At 47.7% G+C, this 23,492-nt stretch overlaps 1 protein-coding gene across 5 annotated transcripts in view; it reads left to right on the top strand.

Annotated features, from left to right (window-relative positions):
• Window positions 1-1,455: 1,455 nt before the first annotated feature.
• The window catches only part of LOC142585073 (splicing factor, suppressor of white-apricot homolog), a 56,894-nt gene continuing 34,857 nt past the window's right edge, over window positions 1,456-23,492 (top strand). For 2 of the 5 annotated variants that reach the window (XM_075695561.1, XM_075695559.1), the window contains exons 1-5: window positions 1,456-1,640; window positions 2,914-3,086; window positions 8,755-8,862; window positions 18,001-18,065; window positions 20,353-20,563. In XM_075695561.1, coding sequence (XP_075551676.1) covers window positions 1,456-1,640; window positions 2,914-3,086; window positions 8,755-8,862; window positions 18,001-18,065; window positions 20,353-20,563 — 742 coding nt within the window. The other 3 variants (XM_075695560.1, XM_075695562.1, XM_075695563.1) reach the window with 3 other exon arrangements.

Below are 23,492 nucleotides of genomic sequence, written 5' to 3'. Positions count from 1 at the left end.
GCGCGTTCCACTGGTCGTTTCGGATCAACTCGCTCCGCGCCGGATCGCTATCACTTGCTCCGCCGCCGAGGCGCGGATTCGGGCGGAAATAACCCGCGTCACTTCTGTCTTCAAGCGAAATCGGTACCCGGTTGGTACGCACAATATTTTCGCAAAATGGCTGCGTTCGGTGCTGCTGCAGTGCTCGCGTTTAGCGATGAGTGCTCGGACGACAGCGATTACGATGTGACGCAGGTGCTGTACGAAGCCTTCCATGCACGTTGGCTATGCACAATACTTGCGGGTGCGACATGGAAATGACGGACTATGCGACTGCCGCGCTCAAATTACACACGGGGGACGGTGAGTTTGGTTGCCGTGGAAACGCACAGAGCGGAAGTCGGGCATGGTTTCCGGAACCGGTTTGTGCAACGTGTACGCAGACTTCCTGTGTGATCCCCTGCGGAGCGTTTTTGCGCTCCGCTGGCCGATTCGGATTTGGGAAACCCGAGCGCTCGCTCGCGGATTTCGGCGGCCGCTCCAGATCTACCCGTGAAAAACGCCATTACAGAATCAGGAACGCCCATGGGAACGCCGCACGGCGGCCCGCGGACGGAAAACGGCGAGTTGCCGTGCTGGTAACGTGGACAAACGAATACAACGCGCGCTAAGAAACCTCCTCCGTACTGCCTAGGCAGAGAGTCAGAGCAAAAGCTCCCAGATTTTCTCTTTCGCGCCTGCGCACAAACGCCTGGCGATCTCTCAAATGAACATCTCGTTATCATCGAACCATCCGCAGCCTTCTTGCCCCGCACAGATCATGCTTTGAAGACAAAACATGCAACTTGTCGTTCATTACCTCATGCCAATTCCTTCATCCTCTGAACAATAAATGAGCGGAATACCCTGCCATCACACATTGCTACTCAAAACGTTTCCCATCCTTCCAAGAACTCCTAAACGAAGAATTAGTTTAACTGCTCATTATGTACACCTTCGCCGCTTGTTCGCATGATTATCAATGTATAAATTACTTGATTACTGTTATGTTTACGATATGTACGTTGCAGTTTTGCCATTTCTACATTTTTACCCTCACTTGTAAATCCGTTTTAATTCCAGATTCGGGTCATGGCCTAAATTTGTACATTGTTGTTACTTTGCTGTAATATAATTAACTTCAATTTCATTTTTGTATAGCCCCCTCCCCCTCATTCACGTGACACTGTGAAATAAATGAACAAATAAATCTACCGAAACCGAAACTGACCAACACAGCTTTCGTCACTCTGAGTTATCTATAAAACATGTGCATCATATTTCGTGCGTGTATAATAATTTAGTTCATAAGGTAATAAACATCGAGTTTTATCACTGAGAACTGAGAACAGCAACGCTCACAAGGAACCACAGTTTACGCGATCCGTTTCGGTAAAGCTGGCTAACATTGTGCGGATCGTTGCATTACATAACAAAATGGCGGTCTCAGCTAATGGCCGAACGTGGGCCGCGAGTAGTGAACGCAGTGGAAAGTCGGACGACGACCTCTTAGTGTTCGGTTACTCGTGCAAACTGTTCAGGGACGACGAAAAGGCGATGCATATTGACCGCGGCAAACATTTGATCCCATGGATGGGCGACGACAGCCTAATGATTGACAGGTCCGTCTCCAAGCAAACAATGCCTCCCTTCACTTTCTGGATTTTCAATCGCAAGAGTGCAGGTTTTTACTGATGTTTTGACCTATCAGCATGCTTTCTTGCTTTCTCTTCAAGTCGCCGCTAACGAATCTGCCCTAGTTGTTCTAGCGTCCCGGCGGCGGCGCAGGATGTGGGGGAGAAGCCAGCTATGGAGGCAGGAGCGAGCACTCCGGCGCTTCGAATCAGTTTGTTTCTAACGAGGGCTGCGCAGCCCCTACTGGGTGCACTTTGCTCTGTGATTGTGTGGCTCGAATGTGTGTGGTGGCGTTCCGGCTTTGTGTGGGGACGAGAGAAAAGGTATATACGACGTGCTGTTTTTCTTGCACTTAGTGGATGTTTGTGATCGTTCTTTCGAAACCTACCGCGGCCCGGCGAGCTGCGCAGTAAACCGTCGTAGGCTATCCTGATCTGTTCGCTACGTCGACTCTTCGGATTTCAAACTATTTCTTTTCGTGTTTGGGCCATCGTAGCGTAGTAAAAGTTATTCAAAAGCGCAAACGACATTAAAAACGTGACAAGCAGGAACGAGGTGTCGAGCTTGTTCGCCACGGATGTTTTGCTTTAGGTTGAGGAGGCCGCAGCTGGCCAGTTTGCGCGAAGTCAGGTCGAATACAGTGATAAGGTGCACTTTTAAAAGTTTCGTATCTGTATACTGCTTCTGAGAACTTAAGCCAAAAAAAAAAAAATACTGCGAGCTTTTTAGCCTCGGCGTGTCGGTCTTTTTGTACCGAAGGATGCTTGTCACACCACACGGCAGTGACTATTCGAATGACGTTTGCCGAGTGTAAAGCAGATCGTTGTGTTCTAGTGCAGCAGTGGAGATTATCGCTCTCGTTTTCGTGTTGTACTCAGCCTTCAGTCGTGTTAGTGCAACAGGCGTGCCAGTAGTTGAAAAGGCTCATGGCCAGGTTGCTGTAGTGAAGCGCGACCTTGTAGGTAAGGGAACGCTCTTGTAAGCCGAGGCCCAGCTTCCATGCATGAGCATAACAAATCAGAATTGACAATACTCAAGCAAGTCGTGCAGCAGACAGAGGCACCAAAAATTCCAGCACGACCCACACGATGTAGCATCAAAGTAACAGAATTCAGTTTGGGGGCCCTTGTTGGTAAGTCTGCCCAGATGTTACCTTTTAAGAAGTGAGCACCACTTGTTTTCGCTTAACAGTCTCCAGTTAGTCCAAAACATGTGATCAGGTACGCAAACTAATCTGCATCCTTTGTATGTGCTGGTCAGGTACGATGCAAGAGGCTACTTGCACAGCATCCATGAATACGAGCCGAAGCCTGGAGCAGCGCTTCAGTACATTGCCTCACTTACAGAAGAAGAGAAAGCCTTGGAAGAGCTGTGTGAAGAGGAGCGGTTCCTTGCACTCTTCAGGGACCTCCATGAGGAATCGATCTACCAAGGTGATGCTGCATTTAATTTACACAACTGCAGGACTCTGCGCCATACGTCTTGCGCGTGTGTGTGTAACACAGCACCGAGTCTGTGAATGGGTGCAGCTGTACAAATCAGCATGTGATCCCCCATAATTATAACTGGCAATGCAGGTTGAACAATAGCATTTTTCATGAGAAAAAGTAAAACCTTTTTACCGAATTTTTTAGTCGCAACATCTCTTATTCTTAACGTCTTCGTCTAAAAGAAGTAGCAAAATTTCCAAGAAAGCAGCAAAAACATCAAGAAGTACCCGCTATCATGTGGGAGAGCCCGGGCATGAGCCTTTTATGGCGATCTGTTCTGCTTTGCCATGCTTCACAGTTGTCTGTGTAGACACACTTCATTCCTTAAAGGGACAGACAACCATTCGGAACCTGAATTGAGATAACACTGCTGATAGAAAGATTGCCTGTCGTATTGGGTAAAATGAGCCCTGATTTTCTCATTAAGTGGGGATTTATATTTGTAATTTTGTTGCTAAAAGTCGCTATAAATGACCTTTGGCACCCCAGGTGGCAAAAACATGAATATGTGTAAGTGACCTATCACGTGACCTTTTACTAGTGTACACATTGCCTGGTCTTTTTATTAGTATTGAAATGCAGTACAGTGTGCAGATAAGTCTTTGCTTCACATTTTTGATGAGTTTGCTTGACTAGTCTATTGACAGAATAATGACACCATGGACCGATCAGCCTTGATGTAGGCATGTATTAGGGAAAAACGCGGTATAAATATAAGAAATGTCTGTAGAACAATTCAAACTTATTCTACCAGCTCTTAATTTTCAAAAGTGGATGAATAGGTCAAGCTATAGGTGGTTAACGACAATTGCATTCACTCCTGTAAAAGCAGAATGATTGGCAGCTTTCACAATTTGCGAGGTGAGCTATCGGTATCTCTCTCACTTCTCAGCGTTGCCGTAGGAAGAACTCTTTCTTTTTTAGAGAATGCTCAAATTGCAAAACTCTTGTTATAAGATATCCATGCGCTGCAGGTGTAAACGCTACCGAGAGTGAACTTCTCGTTGCACCATAATCTAATGGGTCCTTAATAATCCATTCTCAGTCCTTTTAAAGGGCCCCTCACCAGGCCACATAGCCAATTTCGGTTACACGCTGGAAGTTGTTACATGTCCCCTAGAGAGTGTTCTGCCACAAAAATTTTTCAAATCGGCTCATTAATAGCCAAGATAGAAATATTTCAGTGTGCGAACCCATGATTTCAGGAGGCGAGTTCCACTGCCAAGTGGGAAACTCTCTCCCCTTACCCCATCTTCTTCCCTGCATTCCCCCACACCGGAGCTTGAGGATCGGGCGACGCATACATCACGGGCACTGCCTTCATTTTTTTTCCTCCTTGCTTTTTTTTTCATACTTCCGCTGATGGCATCACGCGCGAGCTGTTGCGATTGTCTCGTTTCACGCAGTGCACGATATTGCAAGCTGTGCACGAGGACAACTGCCTCGCGGTATGAGGCAGTGCTACAGGAATACTGAGGCAGACACAAGCGGATCACAGAACATGATCGCGTGCTAGACCATGGTAGAAAATGACATAGTTTAAGTGTCTGCGCGTGCGACTGCATGACTTTGGAACAAGCAGACGAAACAGAAGTACATCTCTTGCTGTGGTGGAAGTAAAACAAAACACGCAAACATCTTGTTTGTGTGTTTTATTATTTCTCTAAACATTAATTTGTCTATTGAACCAACAGCTTACACAAATGACAGCTATTGCCTTGAATAATTCTCGAAGCCGCATGTCATTATGGGCGATGTTACAGCACAAACACATGTACGTAGGCGCACTAGCACGTATACGTCACCCACTGGTTTGGAGCCTAGCACCCACAAGGAGAAGGGCAAATGGCATTTGGTTTGAAATTTCAGCTCTTTCTGCGGCGCGTTGCAGCGTAATATTTAGCAGACATGTTTGTTAGCGTGTATTGTATGCATTGTGCTTGTCAGCTCAAAATGGCCCGCCCTAGTTTAGGACCTTTTAAGCATCGAACAGCAGCACACTAATACTTGCTTTTGCCAATTAGTGTAAACATACTTTGGAGCCTGCACTTTTGCCATCGAAAAAGAGCCTCCCTTCAATTCTATTCCTACATTTAGCTATAAGTATACAGGAAAAATGGTTCTGTGCATAACATTCTGCCATCTCGGTTCGATGATCGTGGTAGCTGCCTTTTCTTCAGGCATAGGCCCCATTACTGACACCTTCCTTACTGTAGTAGGGAAGTCTGCTCCTTTGTGGTTAAGCACTCTTGATGTCAATTCTGTAAGCTTCCTTATTAACTTATACCCCTGTCACAGAGACACCCACAAACTCCTTTTAACTCCGTCATCTTTATTTTGAGGGAGGTGCACTTCGGGTGTCACACGCTCGCCCTTCCGCTAATGGAGTTTGATGGAGTTTTTAGCCTACGGAGATCGCTGATCTCTCTCAGCGGCTGAAGGAAGTACTCTCGTTCCCATACTTGTTGTTGTAAAGTTGATAATTTCATTATTGTTTGCATTAAAATTAATGTTGTGTGTGTTTAGACCATTTCTATTAAATAAATGTTCAAGCACAATTCAGCAACAGTTATGATTGCTATACTGCACAATACTCTCGACCTAGGTCGCGTGGAGCCATGTTTTTCTCATCTTTCGGGGCCTTCACATGAACCCGACAAAATCGGGTCGAGTCGGCTTATTGGGCTACAATATGCCTGTCGAGTTCACTTAAACGCTAGCCGGTCGGACTGAACAGGCGTCAAGTCCGGCTGAGTCAGCCTGGCCTGCTTGCAGCGTGCATGTAAACGCAGACGTGTTTGGCCTGCCAGTGCCGAGACTTGTGCGAGAACACTGGAACATCGCGATTTATGTGTCGGCAGCGGGGACAAGGTCAAGACAAGGCACTGTGCAGTGCAACTTCACCGTAGCAATAAGACCCACGAAAAGAAGCTGTTGCAGATGGTAGCCAAGAACCGGAAGTCGAGTTCAAGCGCATTCATGTCTGGGCTTGAGGCTGTGTGCCGTCGTCGTCCACACTCGTCAGAAGCGAGTTCATGTAAATGCGGTCACATTGGGCTCGGTCAGCCTGATTTCTGGCTCGACCCGCTCGCTTCGGGTTCATGTAAACGTGGCCTTTGCCATGCTAGTCGTCCAGTGGTCAGTGTGGTCACTCATGACTGACACCGGCACAGTTACTATAGGCAAAATAAAAGGAAAGCTCAGGAGGTCACCATGCATGAAATCTTGGTTTTTAGTACAGTTTGCAGCAGTTCGGGTAGCAGAATGCAGAGCCAACTTGCTACGGTGCAAGAAAAAACACAGATAAGCACAGGGGTGGCTAGTGTTGCTGTCAGCACTGCTCTGTTTAGCGAGCGCACTTTGATTTTCAACGAGGTGTATGTTTTTCACATCAAATATACTGTATAATATTTTTATGGAAGGAGCGTTAGCTATAATAGTTACGAACACAATTAGAAGTTACATTCTTGTACTTATACAAAAACCAAGTACCGCTGAATGCACTTCTGGCGGCTACTTTTAAAAACTGCTTATTGGCCGTGTGACATGACCGCAGTTTCTTTGAGGTTGAACTCCCTTAGTAAGTGTCGTACTTACTTATCCTAAAGGAGCTTGTGAGTGCCCATTTGACATGGGTATTACACACTTAGAGCAAGTTTCCTTCTTGCTGTCTTACTGTAAGGCAGCCCCTTCATGCTTTCTGTTCTCACTTTCTTTGACTGAACGAGGGCTTGGCAATGCTTGCCCACGTGATGCTCTGTGCACGAACAATTACTTTCTGCTGGCAGATGGGAAGAAATGACAGCTGCATGTTTCAGCATATGGGACTGCCCTCTGTACAAAGTTACAGCAATGAAAAATTGAGAACCGACGTGATGAACAGTGCCTGACTGTCACCAATAACTTGCTGTTGAAGTGTCATGCGAGAAATTCGGTGCATATGCAAGAATCGGTTCAGAATGAAAGGATGAAACAGTGCAGAATGAAGATACACTAAAATCATCTGCAGATGCATTGCGAGCTTTCGGGTTCGTTTTCTTTCAGTGACCCAAAGGTGCGAAAAGGTTAGCCATGTTGTTGTGTAGCGCTACCGAGAACATCAGTTTGGGTTGTTCTTTCATGCTTGTTTGTTCTTCGATAGTTTGCTGCCTGTTGTAGCACTGTAATTAATACACAAGGAACGCTTTCCATAAATGGCTGATGCCTTAAAAAGCACCTGTCACAGGCACTGATCAAGCATTCATGAACGCCGGCGTTTTTCTTTTTTTTTGACACCTGCTTGTTAATCCCCTTTCTCCCCCCCTCCCCAGTCTGTGACCATCTGTCACCTGTGGAGATGCGTCTGCAGCGAGGGATCAGCGCGCTAGTGTCATGATGTGTTCGAGCTTGCCATGTAAATCCAAACCTAGTCTTGTGACTGGTCGCTTGAAGCTACAAAAAGAGACCATTGTGTGCCTACGAACGACGTTCAGAACAAGGGGCTGGTGTATGTTGTTTTGCAAATATGGTGGCCATTTACAACGGTCATCCCGTACACTCGATTTCGTTGGCGAGGTAGTTTGTCGGCTTTCTGAGGGTTGGGGACGACTGTGAATAGACCTGCTGATTCGGTACGAAACTGTAACTTTAGTCGCTGACACCCACCGACGTAGCTCCAATTAGGCCTAATGGGGTGGCCATTGTGGCCAATGGTGTGACCCGGGGTGAAAATTAGCTGCAAGCTGCTGTGATAGTGGGCCGCAAACCGTCACAGAAAGCTTGTTGCTAATATGTTCCCTAGGGGTATTCATCAGTGATCGGTTGTGAGATCACGTATACAGGTTGGAGTGATGCCTTTGAAGCGGCATTTGGGGCCACAGGCCAGCGACTACCACAAGAACGTGTGCCAAGTTCGTTTGCATGCCTGCATGTGGGCAGAGTGCTCCGAACTGTGCAAACCTACATACATGAAAACTGAACACGCATGTCCGATGTGAATAGTGTGCCTTACAGTGGCTATTGGGCCAGAGATTCGCACATCCTACGATGCTTTCCATAGACGCTGCTTTTGTTGTGCCCTCTGTCCCCATAGTGCTAATCATTTCAATTGGTCCGGCCGACCTGGTCAAACCTTGCACCGTTGAGATTGTGCGCTGTGAGAATGCTGCGCATGTCAAGGCACCGACCACAGCCTGGTCATTCGCCACGGAATATTTGTGAGGGATGAATGTTTGGGCAAGATGGCGTTTCTGTGTCACCAGAAGGCTGGAAACCAACTCTGGGGTCAGCTATAGCTGCAGTTATAAATGTGGCCAACCGTGAAGCAGGTTTGAAAGAAGTGGAGTGCAAAAACACTTGTTTACTTTGATGCACATTAAGGAAACCCAGGTGGTGAAAGTTATTCTGACTACGGCAGGTCTCGTGATCACGTTGTGGTTTTGGGCATGTAAAACCCCAGAATTTAATATTAATTACATATACGACCTCAGTTATTGGTAAGCCTTCTAATTCAGAATACCTGTAATTAAAGATATAGCAAAGGTTCACATTATATGTGGCATTATGCATTAGATGTGCAATCTTGTATTTGATGAGTCTGGTAATGTGTCTGGCTATGTGCTAATGTTTGCAGAGGAAGAGCTCAAGCGCCTCAACGTTGCCATGAATGCGGATGGCACCTACAAGGAGACCGCCTTCTCTTACGACTCGGAGAACTCTGCCCTAGAATCGCAAGGTGCGCGTGAGTATGGTTTGCTGCCCTTTAGCTCGTGAACTAACCTTGTTCTCGCTGCCAGTGGCATTCTCTTGAAGACATGTATCTAGGCATGCGCTAATACATCACCGTCGTCAGCCTTTTTCATGTGAACTTTGGGACGAAGGCCGCAGCCACATCACCCATTTAACTGGGTGATGTAACTTTTCTATGCAAATGAGGGGGGGAGGCACCTTTACTAGTATGAATGTGAATAATGCCCGCCGTTCACCATAAAGACACATAAACCTGCCAAAGTGAAATGAAATAAAGTGTATCTCAGAAATACGCCTGTGAGATACACTTCTCCTGTATAAACAAGGCACCGCATCAGAAGGACTCGTGCAGGAAAGAAGCGCAGGAAGAACACTGCCAAAAACAAATAAACAAGTACAGTCGTCGACCATTTATTCGAACCTCACGGGGACTGCGGACATGTCCGAAAAATCAGATTAAGAAAAAAAAATGAAATCCTTTATTTCCACGCACTTAATCGGGCTCGGCAGTAGGCTTGAAGAAATCGGGAATGCGCCGTTGCACGCTGTTCCGCTTACGTGCAATCAGATAAGCCTGAATCTCGGAGAGGGTCGTACGGTTGAAAACATAGTCACTGCTTGTACACGCTCCGCATGGGACAGCAGCGTAGCACATGGTGCATCATCTTCCGACTCAGTCATCGTCCGGCGGTGCAGCAGAAACCTGACGAATGATCCCGTCGTCGTCGAGTTCTGCGAATGTCAGTACAGCAGTGTCAGCACCTGTGAAACTGTCAAATGAGGCGGTGTCTGGAATCGCAATGCAACCACTGCGCAGGTCTCGGCAGAACATTTTCCACGTCAGTAGGGAGCACATCGGACGGCGACAAATCTTAGGCCTCCTGGCACCCGCTTGCCGGCACTCCCCAGTGCAGTCTGCGTGGGCACTGTCGGCGCCAATAGACACTTGACGCGATATTTCCGTATGCAGCGTTGGATCACCGGAACCTCGACACAGCACACAAAGCAAACACCACCATGCCGACACCAGTCACACAAACGAAAAACATGGCCTAGAAGAAGAAACTAGGAATAGGCAAGAATCAGATGTATGCGTTAGGAGACAAATCCGGCAATATCATTACTAATATGGATCAGATAGTTCAAGTGGCTGAGGAGTTCTATAGAGATTTATACAGTACCAGCGGCACCTACGACGATAATGGAAGAGAGAATAGTCTAAAGGAATTCGAAATCCCACAGGTAACGCCGGAAGAAGTAAAGAAAGCCTTGGGAGCTATGCAAAGGGAGAAGGCAGCTGGGGAGAATCGGGTAACAGCAGATTTGTTGAAGGATGGTGGGCAGATTGTTCTAGAAAAACTGGCCACCCTGTATCCGCAATGCCTCATGACCTCGAGCGTACTGGGATCTTGGAAGAACGCTAACATAATCCTAATCCATAAGAAAGAGGACGCCAAAAACTTGAAAAATTATAGACCGATCAGCTTACTGTCTGTTGCCAACAAAGTATTTACGAAGGTAATCGCAAATAGAATCAGGAACACCTTAGACTTCTGTCAACCAAAGGGGACCAGGCAGGATTCTGTAAAGGCTACTCAACAATAGACCAAATTCAAACTATCAGTCAGGTGATAGAGAAATGTGCAGAATATAACCAACCCTTATATATAGCTCTCATTGATTACAAGAAAGCGTTTGATTCAATCGAAACCTCAGCAGTCATGGAGGCATTATGGAATCAGGGTGTAGACGAGCTGTATGTAAAAATACTGAAATATATCTATAGCGGCTCCACAGCCACCGTAGTCCTACATAAAGAAAGCAACAAAATCCCAATAAAGAAAGGCGTCAGGCAGGTAGATACAATCTCTCCAATGCTATTCACAGCGTTGTTACAGTAGGTATTCAGAGACTTGGATTGGGAAGAAGTGGGGATAAGAATTAATGGAGAATACCTTAGGAACTTATGATTCGCTGATGATATGGCCTTGCTTAGTAACTCAGGGGACCAATTTCAGTGTGTGCTTACTGACCTGGAGAGACGAAGCAGAAGGATGGGTCTAAAAATTAATCTGCAGAAAACTAAAATAATGTTTAACAGTCTCGGAAGAGAACAGCAGTTTACGATAGGTAGCGACACACTGGAAGTGGTAGGGAATACATCTACTTAGGGCAGGTAGTGACCGCGGATCCGGATCATGAGACCGAAATAAGAAGAAGAATAAGAATGGGCTGGGGTGCGTTTGGCAGGCATTCTCAGATCATGAACAGCAGGTTGCCATTATCCCTCAAGAGAAAACTGTATAACAGCTGTGTCTTACCAGTACTCACGTATGGTGCAAAAACCTGGAGGCTTACGAAAAGGGTTCTACTCAAATTGAGGACGACGCAACGAGCTATGGAAAGAAGAATGATAGGTGTAACGCTAAGGGATAAGAAAAGAGCAGATTGGGTGAGGGAACAAACGCTAGTTAATGACATCTTAGTTGAAATCAAGAAAAAGAAATGGGCATGGGCAGGACATGTAATGAGGAGGGAAGATAACCGATGGTCATTAAGGGTTACGGACTGGATCCCAAGGGAAGGGAAGCGTAGCAGGGGGCGGCAGAAAGTTAGGTGGGCGGATGAGATTAAGAAGTTTGCAGGGACGACATGGCCACAATTAGTACATGACTGGGCTAGTTGGGGAAGTTTGGGAGAGGCCTTTGCCCTGCAGTGGGCGTAACCAGGCTGGTGATGATGATGATGATTTAGTGGAAGTCTACTGTATTAGATATAAAGAAGGTATTTTCATGTTGGATGAGACTTTTCTATAACAGAGCTCAACCGTAGTTCAATTCACGAATACAATTTGTGCTACAGTTGAACCTCAATATAATGAATGTGGTTATACAGATATGCCAAATCTGAAGGGAGTCACAAAAAAGTTTTATACAGTGGAACCCCGTTCATACGTTTTTCACCGGACTGAGGAAAAAAAACGTAACAGCCGGGAAAACGCAACAGTGAGGAAAGCTCCGAAAATGAATGAAAAAGTGCAGCTTCAACTATAGACAATTTATTTCCACAGAGTGCGCTTAGAACTTTAAAAAGTCTAGAATGGTGGCTTGCCGTTTCTTTCGCTCGCTAGAAATCACCACACGTTTCTCAATAGCCTGGAAGGCCGCATTGCTGTCAGCATAGCTGTGAGGTGCGGCGTACCTGCGGAGGAGGTCCAGAGCTGCGACGGCTTCTCCAAATCTAGGATTTGGCAACTCCCCGGCATCATGCGGCTCGTGCTCCTCGTCGTCACCGCGCCACGGCAATGGCAACAGACGAAGGAATATCCGCAGGAAATTTTGCCCTCTTTGGCGTAATCATGCTAACGTGCTAACGATTGTTTAGTATTGCTGCGCAGTGCGCGCATCCGAGCAGCCCAGTTGCGCGCAGCGCGGCGTGGTTTCGCAAAAATGTAAACAAGAGAGGAGAGCTGGCCCGATAGGCGGAGCAATGCCATGAGCGACGCCAACTTCCGACGTCAGGGCCTCTCCTGAGTTTCCTTCCTCCGTGGCTCGACCTGTCCAACAAACCATGTGGCGACCATAATCACAGTGATGATAGTGAGAGCATTTTTCACGAATGGCCACTTAGTGGCGGCCTCTCGAACTGGCGTGCGGCTTCTTGCAGCCAATTCCATAGCCAAGCCCGGCCAAGCCCGGTCAAAACTCGTCAAAAGCCAAAATGGCGGTTGAAGCGCGTTGCCTACTTTAGCCCAGGCGGGTTTGGGTTGCGACGCATCATGCGGGAGCGTTTTCACAGCTACTACGTAACAGCGGGGTTCCTTATACATGGGATCCTATGGAAGCTATGCCGGGACCGGATGAAAACGACGTAGCAGCCGGGAAAACGCAGCAGTGAGGAACGTAACAGCGGGGTTCTACTGTACATAGGTAATTTGATGTCTAAATAAAGCAAAGATTTTATAGAGAAATTTTTAAGGGTATCTTACTGTCCTTCATTATACTATACAATAATTCGTTTCATATGGGTTCAACATAACCGGGTTCGACTAACAAATTATCAGGTGTACCAAAGTAAATATAAAGTTTGGGTGGTCATACTTTACCGTATTTACACGATTGTAAGTCGACTCTAATGTAAGTCGACCCCCCCATATCGCTTGACCGAAAAAAAAAAAAAAAAACCCGAGGGCGCATTCGATAACGAAAATTTATTAGTAGCTGACATGGTCACTGGACTACTCGTCTTCACTAGTGCTGTCATCATCGTTGCTGCGGTCCCACAGCGCGTCGTGGTCCAGCGAAATTTCAAATTTGGCAAACGACCGCACCAGGACATCTTGCAGAACAGCAGCCTACGCCAAATGCACCCAACCACACGCAGCTGTCAGGGAGGCTCTTTTGACAGGTCCGGTTGGCGTAATTTCGCAGTCTTCTGCCGCCAGCCACTCGTACTCACGGCGGAGCAGAACCTTAAAATTAAGGCGAAGGTCCAGGCTTGTTTCATGACCACGTCACACTTCACTGGCAGGGACCGATCACGCATTTCAGCGACGCTGCCGCAAGCTTAGCTTACAGCTCCGCAAAGCGTCCAGACTTCGGCATGTGGGAAATTTCTCACTTGCCGCCACAGGGTGAAAATTTCGCTTCGCTGCAGTCGCCACTCTCGCACCACCCACTTGGAAATATCGAAATTGCGGCCCGCTGCGCAGTGATTTGTTTCTTCGGCGTAAAGGATGGCAGCCCTCTTGAACGCTGCTGTGAACGAGTGCCGAAAGATTAGTGGGCCTGCTTAGTGACGACTGGGGAAGCATAGAAGTAGCACGTAGCCGGCAGTCAAGTGGAACGCGTCAAAAAGTTGGTCAAACCAATGCCAATGCCTTTAAACAGAGAAAGAGAAACCCGCGAACGGTGTCTGCTCTTCCATGAACTACCGATACTCCCCGCAAGCGCCGCCGTTCTAAGGGTGCCGCCGCAAATAGGAACAGCGGCGCTTCCATCAACTATTGACACCCCCCCCCCCCATGAGTGTTGCATGCACTGTAAGACTCTCAAAAATGTTGAAAAACCCTTCCGAAAAGCAAACAAACACGCGGGATAGCGAAAAAATACGGGTAGGACCATAGAGCAAACATAAAATTGTAACTACCCTGTAGCTCTCGTTGGTATCGCTTTTTTTTGGCGGGGCCATGTTTTGGTTTCGATTGTAAGTCGACCCCCCAACTTCGGACTTTCAAATTTTAAAAAAGGGGTCGACTTACAATCGTGTAAATACGGTAATTCAATTGAGTGTTCTCCTGCTGTGGGATCTGACAGAGTCTCAGTTACCGTGATGCAAAAGTTTGCTTGCACGTAAATTTATATATTCTGGTAAAGGAACTGTCAAATATCGTATTTTTCTGCATATAACCCACCAGCGCACTAGCCTACATCTCCAATTACAACATCTCTGAAAGAAAAAGAAAATCCTTGCATCTAACCAGTGGAAATAACTGTGTACAACACTCAGATGTTTGCAAAAACAATTTCCATTCGTGGATGCAAGACTCCCAGCAGCTCTGTTCCCTCCCCCCGTCGTTTGCAATGCTGATAATGCTGGATTCACATGACAGACGTGACCGTGGATGAATCATTCAGATGACATGGGATGTGAATCGGATAATTTCGCTGCTAGCATTCACACAACCGAGGTTGACAGCATGGATGGAGCCGCACTCGCATGAGCAGCGGCGATGGAGCAAACTCCACCAAACCGAAAATTCCGTTGTTATAACCGATAATTGTTATAAGAGGGCTACATGAAAAAAATCAAAATAGGGGGATGGCAGAGCTGATGTGAGAAAACTATATGGGCAGGGAGGCCAGTTCCCTTCCCCACCGCCTTCCTCCTCCCGGCTGCTGATTGTGTTCACTCGTTTAACTGCTTTCTGGGCGCTACGATCGCGTGTAACAAGCTGCGGCTGTCGGTGTTGAAGAATGGCACTGCTACAACTGCAAAGAGGTGTCACGGGTGGCAAGTGATATGTGAGCACTGCCGAGGCATCACTTTGGTGGCCCCGAAAGGGGCGTTTTAAAAATTGTGAGAAGGCTGCCGTGGCAGCCTGTCAGCTTGAGAAATCCAGAAGAAACGCTGAGGAGAGATCGCCTCAAGCATCTCGCCACGTACTTCTCAATGGCTCGCATGAGAAAAGCATGTGTCCGTCAGCCATGCATGCTTTACGCAAAGTTTGCCGTCGTATTTCTCCAAGGCATCAAAGTGCTCCATGTAGTGCACCAGAAAGTTCCTCGCGGAAATGAAGCCCCGGAAGGACAGAATCATGCCGGGCCTTTTGTGAGGACAATGTTGAGGCAAGCTGCCCTACCGCGTCATCGCTGCCGTCGCCGCCGTCGCTATCCGATGCAAGCATGTTCACGACGATCGTCTCATCGGTTAGAAGCACTTAGCTTCCAAATCTATAGCCGTGCGCTTTCTTTTCAGTGGCAACGGCATGCATTGCCGATGATCAGCGGGGGAATCGGCCATCTTCCGTTTCGGTGGCAAGTCAAGCGAAATTGAGAAACTGCGTGGCCAGGAACGACTTCGACACAACCAACAAAAACGAATGCGAGCGGTTAAGCTGTTCGCAGAACTGCACTGAATGAGGAGCTAGCGTTGCCCAACCTTGCCTTGAAATGTGGCTTCACGACACCGTGAGCAGCACTGCTGTACGGTTCACACACCCCATGTGGGCAATCTACTTGCGGCGCAGTTGGCGCTATCCATTTGTGTTTCGGAGGATGGGGCAGCGTAGAGCTATGGGCGCAGCCCATTCATGTTCGGAGGGGTGGAAGGGCGACGGAGAGAGCCACATGGAGATGGCTCGAAAATTAGCGCGCGGTGGCTGTTGGAGCAGCGACCCATCGAGCAGTGGCTCGAATTTCTCATTTTCTTTTTTTTCTTTTCAAGGATTTCGCCTTTCGCTACCTTTCGGCTCTGACACCCTGCAGCCAAACTACATCGTCATAACCGATAATGCTGCGTCTGGGCATTGTAGTAAACGGGTTATTTCACCATGGAAAACATACAAAAGTCAATGGTGCAGCAGCTTCTTATCGTTATAACCAATATATTGTCAAAACCGGTATCGTTATAAATGGGTTTGACTGTATTGTGAAGCACTTTGTGTAAATCAAAGGAATGTCACGGTAACGTAGTCTTCCCAGTGCCGCGTGCACTATTCGCCAACTACTTACCGCAAAATGGCAATCTGTAAAGAAGAGGAGAATGGTCAACCATGAGGATGGGGAGAAGGGATCTTCAACATGCAGAGGTGGGGAGAGGGTGTAGTTTCCAAAGAGATAAGGAAACTTTGAATGGCAGAGAACTTTGCCTTGAAATGTGGCTTCACGACACCGTGAGCAGCACTGCTGTACAGTTCACACACTCCAAGGTGACATTGGCATATAACCGGCACCCTGACTAATTAATTAAATAAGTCATTAATCACACATAATTGGTTGCATACAAGTCTGAGTGGTGCTGGTTAGACCTAGCAGCCTCAGCAATGCGGCTGGTGGAGTGGCTGGTGACGAAGCGTCATGGGAAGCTCGCTGCCTATGGGTTCACACTCGTAGACCTTATTGCCAGTCGAGTGTGAGAGCAGACGCACAGGCTAGACTGACAGCCATAGTAGCGGAGTACGGATCCACATGGCGGCTCCTTTCATGTCTAAAAAGTCTATTGGCAGCATGCATGTTTTGGCCAGCAGCCTGGCTTGGTTGGACTACAGCCGTCAAGCCAACTAACCGATCCCGCACTCTAATACCAATCGCATGGTTACATATTCACAGCAGTGCAGAGCACGTGTATGTACAGTAGAAGCTTGCTGATACATTCCTATTACGTACGTTTTCCCATTGCCAAGGCTCGCACTTAACTAAAAAAAATGACCCAATACAGTTCGGCTCATTTTTTGCCGGTTGATAAGTTCCCGCAAAACATGATTTTTCGGCACCAACATTCAGTATTTTGTCAAAAGTGCTGCAATCATATGACACGTTTTCCGGCCGCTAAATCCCACGTAAACAAGAAAATGCGCGAGGCGTGCACAATGAAGTACAGTATGTAGCTGCCCGCTGTGGCAGCTTCACCGCAATACTCACCTGCTCATCTCACATGCAAATGACAGCGCGCACAGTTTTTTATTCCGGTACCAGCGAATCTCCGCCTGGGTCGTCTCACGAGGCATTCAAAAGTATCACCGCCAAACCTATAGCGATAAGCATCTTCACCTATATGTTTTACAGTGCCTGGTGCGTAGTGCCATTGGTAGCGTACTGCATGCTATTAGTAGGCGATAATCCAAACGTGCCCCCCACTGTTCCCTGCTGCAAGCGGCGCAATGTGGGCATTGCATTTCGCTTCGGTGGCATCCGGCGTTGTCCACCTGCTCGATTTCGTTTCGGTTTCCCGTCACCCTCTTAAAACAACACACAATAGCGAAACAAGACGCGTCTCTGGCCACCGGAGCACCACCAGCTTGACGCTCGTCGGAGTCTCGTGCCGCAACGATATGCGCAAGGCTTTATGTAGATGTCAACAATAGTTGAGCCTGCCAAATTTTTAAGATTACTTCAGATCGTACGTTATCCCAGTTAGTATTGTTTCTTCTCGCACCTTTTTTCCAAAACATATGAACGAGGTTCTACTGTAATTCATTGTTGTTCCCGTGCCTCATAGTCACACAGCAAGATGAAGCACCGTCAGAATCTGCAGGAGACGCTTTGCTGGTTCCTCGGAGGCACGCTGCATGCATTTATTTCACATAACCTGATCACAATTTTCATTTTAGCCAATACCTGCGTGTATGCTTTTAGCATATTTAAAATATAACCAAGGTATTTTCGTGTAGTATCTGACTTGTTTATATAAAAAGGATTGTCTTGACTTGGTTTCCCAAGTATCTAGCTTATTTGGCAGAAGACCTGCACCTAGTGCTGGGCTGATTACATTTTCACCACCTATCTTTTGCATGGTCCAGAAGGTGTCACCCTTGTTTTTGCATGCATGTACTTCTTTCCATGTCCTCAAGTTCGTGTGTGGATATGGCTTACTTTGTGATGTGTTACACGTCATTCCCTTCATGTTGCAGAAGATGACATTGAGGTACCATTCAAGGCACCCAAGGGCCTTCACATTCCAGTGTCAGTACCTACAGTGAGTAACCCTTTTCTTTCTTTCATTGTATTAGTAGCTGTTACAGGTTCACTTGGCTCTTGCCATGTGCATAGGCGGTGCTGCCAAAGCACCTGACTTGGATAACCTTCATAGTTTTTGGTGTCTGCGAGGCCAATGCCTTGTAGTTCCTTCAAAACTGAGAACAATCTTATAGCTTTGAGAGCACTGGCGAATAATTCTGCTGCATGCACATTTCCTTTACCCCACTGCAGCAAATGTCGCAAAACTGGTCTCTGTGCTAGAAATTGTAAGCAGCGCCATTGTCATTGTAAATGTAGAAAAGGGTGCAAAGGTAATCAACTGGCAAATTCCAATGTTCTGGGATTGAAAAGTGAATTTAGTGGAAGTGAACAACTTTATCTACAGTAGGCTTCACTTAAATGGAACTCGGAGAGAGAAATTTGTTCCGTTTATTTAAAGTTTCATTTAAGTGAAAGGCACAAAAATTACCAGCAGTTGTTTTATTCAAAGAGTGTCCAGGTGTTCTAATGCTACAACGCTGAAAAAAAAAAAAAACTTTATTGCACTCCGCTTCTAATATTGTAGCCTCTTTTTGCAACATTGTGTTCATGCGCAAAAGGACACCCAATAGTTATGCGCAGTCCTCATGTTCGAAATAGCGCTGCACACTTTCAACTGCATCTCTCGCTGCCTGGTTCACAACGGCAGCATAGGCTAGAGCAGTAATACAGTTGAACCTCGATATAACGAAATTCTTGATACAACAAAATATTTATCTTTTTATAATTTGTTTTTATAGAATGCTGTGTATTTCTAACCTTTATAGAATGAAGTGCGTTTATACACGATATCATTGTAACGAGATTTCACCACCTTGGTCAAGGAATACAAAGACAATAAATAGAAACATCCGCAGATGCAGATACCTAGTCAAATGGTTGAATTAGAAGCGGCTACTTATGAACGCACCTCTCTAATCACGCACTGCAGGACCATGAGTACTGTCTTCCTGCGCAAGCAAGGTGAAGGGGGGGAGGGGAATGAGCTCTGGGTAATGTGATCAAGCATGCACGAGAGGAGGAAGTGGGGTGGGTGGGGCGGGGCAGGTTAATGAGCATCTCCTTTTCAAGCGCGGCCATGACTGTGCGTGGCTGTCAGTGCGGCTGAGCCCATACGCAGCGCACGCCCTGCTTTTGAGATAATCTGCCGCATGTGCAAAGAGTGGCATCGAGATGGTGTGGCATCACGTGCACTGTCTTCCTGCTCGTTTAATACTAGAGGTTGCGTAATCTCGAGTTTCGCAGAGGGTTTGAAATGAAAGGCAGACAAAGCATTCGCTCCCCACTACTACTTTATTGCTTTTCTTCATAGTGCCGTCCTGCTGCGGCCGGCACTATCAGCCGTGTCGGTTGGAGTGGACGCGAAAGCATGGTTGGCTTCGCTTCCTACTGTTGATGTGAAAATATTGTCGACACGGCATGAAACCATGTCTTTTGTTGCTGGCTCTCAAATGCAACAAAATAAAAATTTTCTGGTTGCCTGATAATTTGGAAAATCTTGTGGCTGCTTCCATATAATGAAAATCCATCGGCGACTCTACTTATTCGCATTAAAAGTCAAAATTCAATATCAATAGCAGCGCTTGCAAGCACCGTTTTTTGGCGTTTATAACCCGCCCCTTGACTTCGCTGTTTACTGCTAAATTTTTGTCATTCTTGGTGTCGGTTATGTGCACCAAAATATGGTACTTGGAACAGGAGAAGGGAGCAGCAGCCAGCACGTGGCCACACTGTCAGGTTGAAAGCGCTGCTGAGAGCACGGTTGGTGGCATGGTATGTTCAAATTAACATATGCCAGCCGTTTTTGCACATAGTTTTGACGGGACTGCATCATCACATTGTATTAAAGGGGTTCAAATTAACGCGATTATGCTGTAGCATCTTTGTGATAGGCAATCATCTTGTTTGTTGTGGCTGGGGATTGTTTATGCGGAAAAAAGTGAGCACTTTTTCATTCCATGCACAACAGAAAAAAAATGCTTGTTGTTTACTAACAGTGTTTGGTTTTTGAAAAGGCCTTGTGAGGGCTTTGAATGCATTTGAATATTCTTGACTCTCTTTCGCAAGGGCCGCTACGAACCCTGAATGAGGTAGTCCATCCATCCGTCCATTCTGAGATTCTGTTTCAGTGATCATTTTGCAGTCCTTGACCTCCACCCTTTCCCTCTGCAATGCCACAGCTTTGGGAGCAGCTTTCAGTGAGAGCTCTGAAAGTCATTGGCCTCCTCTGTTTGTGTTTCTCGCAGCCCCCCACCATGAAGTTGCACGCCATCATTGAGAAGACGGCCCTGTTTGTGTCTCAGCACGGGGCCCAGATGGAGATCCTGGTGAAGACGAAGCAAGCGGGGAACCCCCAGTTCAGCTTCCTTTCTTTCGACCACCCACTTAACGTCTACTACCGCTTCCTCGTCGAGCAGATCAAGTGTGGCACCTATGTTCCCGTTGAGGAGTCAGCTGGTGAGTGGTGTCGTGGTCGCACCGCTGGCGCGAGTTGTTGGGAACTCGGCGCTGACGCCCGTGGTTATACCTGGGTCGCAAGCCCCAAGGGTAGCGTTGGCCTGGCGGCCTGGGGTACAACTGGAAGCATCCGAAGGTCCCGGCAAAGCATGAGTCGACTGGTAACAACAAAACAACTTCTTTATTCTAACATCGCAAAGAGTTGGCGGTCAGGTTGACCGAAGTAGAGAGACGGGAGTGCACTTTACTCAACAGAAGAAATCGGAGCCCTCTCTTTTGGCGTCCGGGGGCAGCTGCTTTTATACTCTCGCAGTTGAGGGCAAGAAGGAACCCCTCTATAGACGAGCACGTGACGGTGCCGCTCGGGCACAATGGGATAAGGTGGCGCAGCGTCGTGTCGGCGCCACTCGGACCCCCCTTGCTTCACAGTTGTTGGGAGCTCCTCTCCCCGGCTGCCGCGCTTCGACAAGCGTGGGCACAATGGGAAGAGAAGGAGGAGCAGCCGTCGTGTCGGCGCCGCTCGGACCCCCTTGCTTCACAGTTGTTGGGAGCTCCTCTCCCCGGCTGCCGCGCTTCGACAAGCGTGGGCACCAATATGCACATACACTCACACACGCACATGAAGACACGTGGCATTGGAACATGCCTGGACGCGCTTGGCAGGGAGGCGTAGCGGCGGCGCCGAACGGGCCAAAATGTCTGCCGCTTTGAATGAAGCCCTGGCGTCTGTTGTATCCTCGCCGGCTTTACCGCGCGTCGTAGGCGAAACGTAACAGACCGCCCCGCCGGGGGAAGGAGATCCCGATGGACAGGGGACTGCATCCGCTGTCCGGAGGGATGTCGCTCGATGATGCTCATAACCGAAGTCAGGCGTCCCTCGACGTTTCTTGAGCGCAGCGCACAGAGAAGGCCTCGTTCTCTCGTTCAGGTTCGCACGGGACACTGCAAAGTGACTTCGGGAGAGTTCACATTTTTGTTCTCGTTCCCGGCAAGCGTTAGAACTACGCTGAAACTCAACCGCTCAGTCAGCAAGCACGGCACAACCCTCACTAAGCCCTGCCAGGCTCTTTCCCCTTTTATACCACTGCCTAGTTCCTTACAGTAGTCTAGCAGCACTCAGAACGCGTCCACAAATTGGAAAATTGCACTAGAAAGCATATCATCACTTTGAAACACTAAACAAAAGCAATATGTTAAAAATCCTGCCTCAGGAAGAAAAACATCAGTAACAAACAATTTTGAGGCTGATTCCTACGTTAGGGGCTTCGACTTAAGCCATCGGCGTTACCGTTGAGACTCCCCTTTTTGTAACGCACCTCAAAGGAATATTGTTGCAAAGCGAGGCTCCAGCGCAGGAGGCGGCCATTTTTGGGAGAGATGGTCTGCAGCCATTGGAGAGGGCAGTGATCCGTCTCAATGATAAACCTCGAGCCGGCTAGATAGCATGACAATTTCTGAACGGCCCACACGAGACACGCACACTCTTTCTCGGTGGCGCTGTACGCCTGCTCACGACTGGTCAGCTTACGACTAGCTTACAGGACGGGGTGTTCTACTTCTCCATTTTCCCGTTGGCACAGTACAACGCCCATGCCTCGCTCACTAGCATCGCACTGAACTACGAACCCTTTTGTGTAGTCTGGCGATCTTAGCACAGGCTGGCTTGTTAGGGCGCTCTTTAGGGCGCTAAAAGCTCTTTCCTTTGTCTCGTCCCAGACGACTGTTTGCGGCTCTGTCTTTCTTAGAGCATCCGTCAGGGGAGCCGCGATATCAGAGTACCTGGGGATGTACCTCTGATAGTAGCCGGCGACACCTAAGAACGACCGAATATCGGTCTTCGTGCGCGGTTGCGGGAAGTCTCGCACAGCGGCCACCTTTATTTCAGAGGGGCGGCGACGACCCTGACCAATCACGTGACCGAGGTAGACAACCTCGGCCTGTGCTAACTGGCACTTAGGAGCCTTGACTGTCAAGCCCGCTTCGCGCAGGCGGGTTAGCACTGCCCGCAAGTGTGCCATATGCTCAGACCAGGATGCGGAGAATATCGCTACGTCGTCTAGATACGGTAAAGCGAATTCTTGCTGTCCCCGCAACACTTTATCCATGAGGCTTGAAAAACAGTATGGCGCGTTGTTCAAACCAAAACTCAACACTTTAGGACGGAATGTTCCCATTGGTGAAATGAACGCCGCATACCTACTAGCCTCTTCTGTAAGTGGAACCTGCCAATAACCCCTGACAAGATCTAGGGTGGAAATAAACTGAGCGCTACTAACTTTCTCAAGGCGCTCCTCGATGTTAGGGATCGGATAAATTTGATCCTTAGTGATGGAATTAAGCCTGCGGTAGTCGACGCAAGGACGAGGTTCCTTGCCCGGTACCTCAACTAAAATCAAAGGGGAGGTATAATCACTCTCACCTGCCTCAATAACACCGAGCTGTAGCATTTTCTTTACCTCAGCCTCCATAATATCGCTCTGGCGGGGTGACACCCGATACGCCTTGGATCGTACTGGCTCTGGGGAGGTAAGTTTTATATCATGAGTAAGGACAGAAGTCCTACCAGGCCTCTCAGAGAACAGACCTTGAAACTCTTGTAAGAGCTGGTGTAGTTCGGTTTTCTGCTCAGGCGACAGCGGTGCTTTACTGATAAGGTCACTAATGACTTGACCGGTGTCTTCCCTGTTCGTCACTGAGCCTAGTCCCGGAAGCTCGACCGGAAGCTCTTCAGGAACGTTTACCATCATGCACACTACTGCTTCCCTTTGTCTATAAGGTTTGAGCAGATTACAGTGGTAAACTTGCTGTGCTTTCCGCTTTCCTGGCAGACTCACCACGTAGTTAACGTCCGACAGTTTCTGAACAATTCGTGCTGGGCCCTCCCACTGCACGTCTAGTTTGTTGTTTAGCGATGTGCGCAATATCATGA

The sequence above is a fragment of the Dermacentor variabilis genome, chromosome 6, assembly GCF_050947875.1.
Source record: "Dermacentor variabilis isolate Ectoservices chromosome 6, ASM5094787v1, whole genome shotgun sequence".
NCBI classification, from domain to species: domain Eukaryota; kingdom Metazoa; phylum Arthropoda; class Arachnida; order Ixodida; family Ixodidae; genus Dermacentor; species Dermacentor variabilis.
This window is presented reverse-complemented; position numbering and strand designations above follow the sequence as displayed.